At 33.6% G+C, this 5219-nt stretch overlaps 1 protein-coding gene across 1 annotated transcript in view; it reads right to left on the bottom strand.

Annotated features, from left to right (window-relative positions):
• Positions 1-5219, bottom strand: part of LOC104522665 (apolipoprotein B-100-like) — a 36923-nt gene that overhangs the window by 20581 nt on the left and 11123 nt on the right. The window contains 6 exon segments of the mRNA XM_010165018.2: positions 1-171; positions 1402-1569; positions 2329-2520; positions 2838-3014; positions 3562-3799; positions 4160-4371. The exon segment at positions 1-171 is cut by the window's left edge and continues 1 nt beyond it. Of these exon segments, the coding sequence (XP_010163320.1) occupies positions 1-171; positions 1402-1569; positions 2329-2520; positions 2838-3014; positions 3562-3799; positions 4160-4371 (1158 nt within the window).

Raw genomic sequence — 5219 nt, 5'->3', positions numbered from 1 at the left:
GCTGAATTTCAGTTGTCCAGCTTTTATACTAACATGTGCTTCAATTCCAGACTCGTGGAATATATTAGAATTCATCTCCACACCACTTCTAGCAAATTCAGGCATGTTTATTCCCAGGTGTGTTACAAACTCAATTGCTACTGAAGGTTTCGCAATGAGTTCTGCTTGCATCTATTTAATAAAAACAAAACAGTTTATTTATCTGCCCAGTACACAACTTACTGGTTTTATAGAACTAATTTAATATTCTTGATAATCTAGGTTTTATATAATTGTTTTTGCTATTCAAAAAATCTGATTTCCAAGTCATATAAGCAGGAGAACCATGTAAGTGGTAACACACACTGCAAGATTGTAACACCAAAGAACCTTACCTACTTTAATGTAAAAACACTCAAGCTTCAGAAAGATTTTGTACACACAGCTACTTGCATGTATTTTTAAATCTGAAGACAAGAGCCAGATTTCCATTGTAAAAAAAAAACCCAGCAATTTTCAAAAACAATGAGTAAACTATTTGACAAAAAAGAAATGGATCCAAGATTGAAAAGTCTCTAAACAGAAAACAGCTTATTTTCATGCTTTTGGTTTGGCCATTACAGAAAAAAGGGAGAGAATGCAAAATTCTGGAAAAGATTCCAAAGGTAACTAAAAGGCAACCAGTACTAAACTTGAGGTATTTTTTTTTTTTTTTCACTCAAATAGTATATGTGGTGGAACATTAAAAGTCTAGTTGAATTGAAACTACTGACAAATTGATATAAAATATTTACTAAATTAGAGCAAAACAGTTATTAAAACTGGAAAAAAAGAATGGAAATTTAATTTAATTTCTTTTATTTTGACTGGTTAATTAATTTTGTGTCACACATTCTTTAACTGTTATAATTTAAAAATATTTCCTTTTAGATAAAAAATGTTTCATTTAACTTATTTGTGTTTCTTTAAGTTAAAACAAATACAGAAAATTTAATATTTTTAATATTTCTTTTAACTGAAAATCAGAATTTTCTCTTTGAATTGGCCACATTAAATTTTAGTAACTGTTTGGTTTGAGCAGAAAATTCACATGTTGTAGCTTTTGTTCTATTCTCATTTGAGGGCAGCGAGAGAGAAATAAACAGAGTTTAAAAGGACTATTTTTGAAAGGGTGATTTAATTTTTTTTTAATTCATAATTTTTGTTATGACTTATAATTTATTATGTGTATTACTTCTTACTTTAATGTAAATTAAATTGCCATCCACAAATTAACTAGGGACATCTAATAAATAATTTTCATTTCAAGAGTATTTTGCAGTCTTTAAAATTCTTCTGGTGTCACAGTTTTATCCCTAAATGTGATTGTAAATTATGAGGAGGGGACAAAACAAAGACAAAATTAAAGTGTTGAGACTTAACGCTTTTTTGATGAAGCTTCACAGCAATTTTGGCCCCAGGTGTTGCTATTCCAGACAAGGCAAATTTCAGCTGCAAACCTGCTCCAGTTGGGAGCTCAAACTCATTGTCCATGAACATGTAGTGGACAAATAAATCTTTGTCAACACCTTTGGAGATGGCTTGTGCAATCTGTGAATCAAACAAGGAAATGAACACTAATGAATCTACACTTTGGAATACGTACATTTCATACTTTAAAAATTGATCATGGAATGACTGTAACTGTATAATCCAAAAGTTAATTTCATATAGAGTACAGAATCTAATTTCTAGAGATTCCTTGATTAAAAAAAATATATACTAAAGACTACTATCTCTCAGCTTTAAAGAAATACTGGATTTTATCACCTACCTTGATACACACAGATCATCTACCTGGACATATACATACAAATGTGAATTGTTTTAGATAACGTAGCCTTCTGGCTTTCTCAAAGTTAATGGCAAAGTGGTTTTTTACGTCAATGAAAAAAGGGTTTTACCAAATAAACTCTGTTGCATCTTCTGTTCTTTTTAACATGACAAACTACTGCTTAATATTAATGTACATTTCCATAATTAGAATTTCAGTAGTATAACATAATGGCTAACACTAAGATTTTAGGCATTGTTCCAGTAGATATCTCAATTATACAATAAGATCTGAACCTTCCCTTTTTCCTTCCCCTTCCCCATCTTCCAGGAGGACTCTACTTGGTTATTGAGGAGCCCTCATGGGTTTCTTGGAGTCCTTCAGACTAAATCTGGATATTATACTCTAAATAAGTTTATTTTCATGCGGGTATCAAATAGCTATTCTTTACATAAGAGATAAACACAACCCAAGTCTTAAAAAAACCTTGTAGAGAAAAAAAAATAATAATACATATTGATGCATCAGTAACATACCATTTCGGGAATAGTCTGAAGAGTTTTAACGCTCTTTAAAATCATGCTTCCCAGCAATTTGAAATCATTGAGTTTCATGTAACCAAGTTCTTCTCCCAGGATTCTCAGATATGCTCTGCCTTCAGGAGCTTCCTTGTTGCCCAATTCTTTTATAAGTTTTTCAAGGTTAAGCATTACTCCTTTCATGATATCCTGAAAATTCAGTCAAAAAGTAGTAAAACAGATTTAGGAGAAATCTGTAAGATTGTATATCTAAAAGAGTTACTTATTGAATGTCAGCTAATCTGCACATGCACTTCTTACAGATTTGTCTCCTGACAAAGGCCTCTCCAGACAAAGGTGTCTCCCACACACAGTTAAGAAAAAATACATTATTAAATAGCATTAAGAATTTATATTTTAGCTTACCAGCAGAGGAGAAGGCTTATATACAATAAAGAAGAAAGTGCTGTAATTATTGTGTAAAGATAAGAATGCTGTGCTGAGCAGAGAATGTTTTCAAGTTGTACCTGATCCTGCTTGCTGTCCTGGGAGTAACCAAAATAGTCAAAAAGTGCCTTGGAAACCTGCTCTGGCACTCTGCCGTCCACCCAGTACAAGGCCTTGCTTGCAGTGTCTGGGAAAAATCCTTTCTCTCCAAACAAAGCTTCCAGTGTTGGTTCAAACCCCTTTCCATCCAAGCCAAGCTGAAATGAACAGGACAATGCAATAACTGAGACAGTTTTCCGACTTCTTTGGAACTTTACAACAAACAGACTTTCTAGGGAACAAACAAGGCATTGCAAGTGTATCCTACAAGCCTATGATTCTTAAGGGAAGGTTCAGAATCCTAGGCCTTACAATTAATTTTATCTCTGTGGTGAGGTCTAACAAAAGACCTACACATAGGCTGTATCTCACTTAAAATCTACAATGAGTACTTCAGTGTGTCAGTAATGATTCATTAGTATGAAGTCAATTTGTTACAGATGGGTTCATTTTGCCCTAGCTGAGGCTTTTAATAACTCCAACAGGGTCGTCTATCCAGTCAGTGGCAAGTGACATCACATAACGGATGGCTTGCTCTAAAGCCCATTGAGATCAAATGAAAGTCCCCTTGTAATCATAGTGATCTTTAAATTTCTCCCAAAGCTTGTAAAAACAATCCATTATTCAGAGAAAGTTGTTATAAGCAAACAGAAATGAGAAAGAAAACAACTGAATACTAGCAAAAGGTTTTGATAATTGTTGTACCTCAAAGATATCGCTTGGGGCAAATCCATACACATTCAGGGTGGTTTTCAGCATAGTCTCTTTAGGAACATAGCTGTTTGGATCAAATACCACATTTCCCTCTACTTTGGCAGAGACAGGATCAACTCCAGGTACAGAAACTCTTTTGGAAATCTGATAATTTTGTGAGAATTTTCTGAAATCTTTTGCTGTTGGAACCTGGTTTCCTTTCAGAGCTTCTTCAACTCGTTTTTTTAGACTAGGAAAGAAGGCAGCAATGCAAATATGATTAGTATAAATTCCAAAAATCACATTTAGTCTTAGTTGAGGGATTTCTTGTGTCACTTGCATTCATACAAATGATGTGATTGTAAATGGCCAGCTCTGTGCACATATTAACAGTAAAAACAAGACTTAAGGGAAAGACTGTAAGCTGGCACTGCTCTGACAAAGCCATAGATTTACTCAGCTGATGTGCTTGTTCACACAAACAAAACAAACAAGCAAACATAAAAAGCCAAACCAAAACAAAACAAAAAATGCTAAATAACTGCCACTGCAATTATGGTCAGAACTTTGTTCTTCCTAAGAGACCAGTTTATAAGTAAATATTACTTACTCTTCAATGCCTACTTCTTCAGAGTCTAGGATGTTGGCAACATGTGAGGCAACAAAGCTTTTCACTTGCTCGTTCTTCTCCTTTGTGAGGACTCTCAAAATCTTTGCAAGAGCAGGTGGGGAAGGATTTTTCATCAGTATGAGGTAGGCTGCTAGACGTTTGTCTGTAGGTGCATCTCCTTCTTGGAATGTTTTCAGAAGTGCTGAACAGTCCTATATAAATAGACAAAAGTTTACACTGATGAGGTGGCTAGTAGATGATATTGTTAAACTATTTTGGTAATACCTATGGTGAAATAATTTCCAGGATGTAATTTTTTCAGGACCTCATAACTATTTATATACCTTATTTCTATAACCGACAAAAATTGTTTCATTGAAGGTGTTTTGATAAAGTTCTTTTGATAGAAAATGTCATAGAAATTATGATTTTATTAAAACTATTTTTCTTATCCTATATCTGGCAGGTTACTTTTTTGTTTAGAATACTGAATTTTGATTGTTGGGAGTCAGAAGTGTTCTAGTCTGCAGACAAATCCACAAATTTTAGAAAAAAGAAGGTGATCAAACTGCTGTTGCAGGAAAATTAAAAACATAATTTGAAAGTAAATAATAACAAAAAAATTTAAATGCTTTAAATTAAACTGAATCTGAGGACATGTGCTCCAGGTATTTCCAGGCTCCCAGGCTCCATTAAGCCTTGTCTGGAAGCAAGAGCGTGTCTAGAGTGGAAACCTGTTGATATTAAAACCATTTCACTATACTAAGCTGAAGTGTTCTGTAGAATGACACCCACTCTGCAGGAGAGGCTTTAATGTGACTGCAATTAGTCTAACCAGTAGTATTAATAATAATCATATCAAAATGCCATTATAAAATAGGGACTTGATTTTTTCTTAGTTAAATCCATTTAAATCTGGAGTAATTAGTTAAAACCACCTTTCAATAAGTAAAACTCCATTTTACTGTAACACTGTAACAGAAACAGATCCAAACTTCTCATTTAAACTGAGAATATCTATACAAAACAACTGCATCTCAAAGGAGCAACACCCGCTGAG

This window comes from Antrostomus carolinensis, unplaced genomic scaffold (genome assembly GCF_000700745.2).
Source record: "Antrostomus carolinensis isolate BGI_N321 unplaced genomic scaffold, ASM70074v2 scaffold20293, whole genome shotgun sequence".
Classification (NCBI taxonomy): domain Eukaryota; kingdom Metazoa; phylum Chordata; class Aves; order Caprimulgiformes; family Caprimulgidae; genus Antrostomus; species Antrostomus carolinensis.
This window is presented reverse-complemented; position numbering and strand designations above follow the sequence as displayed.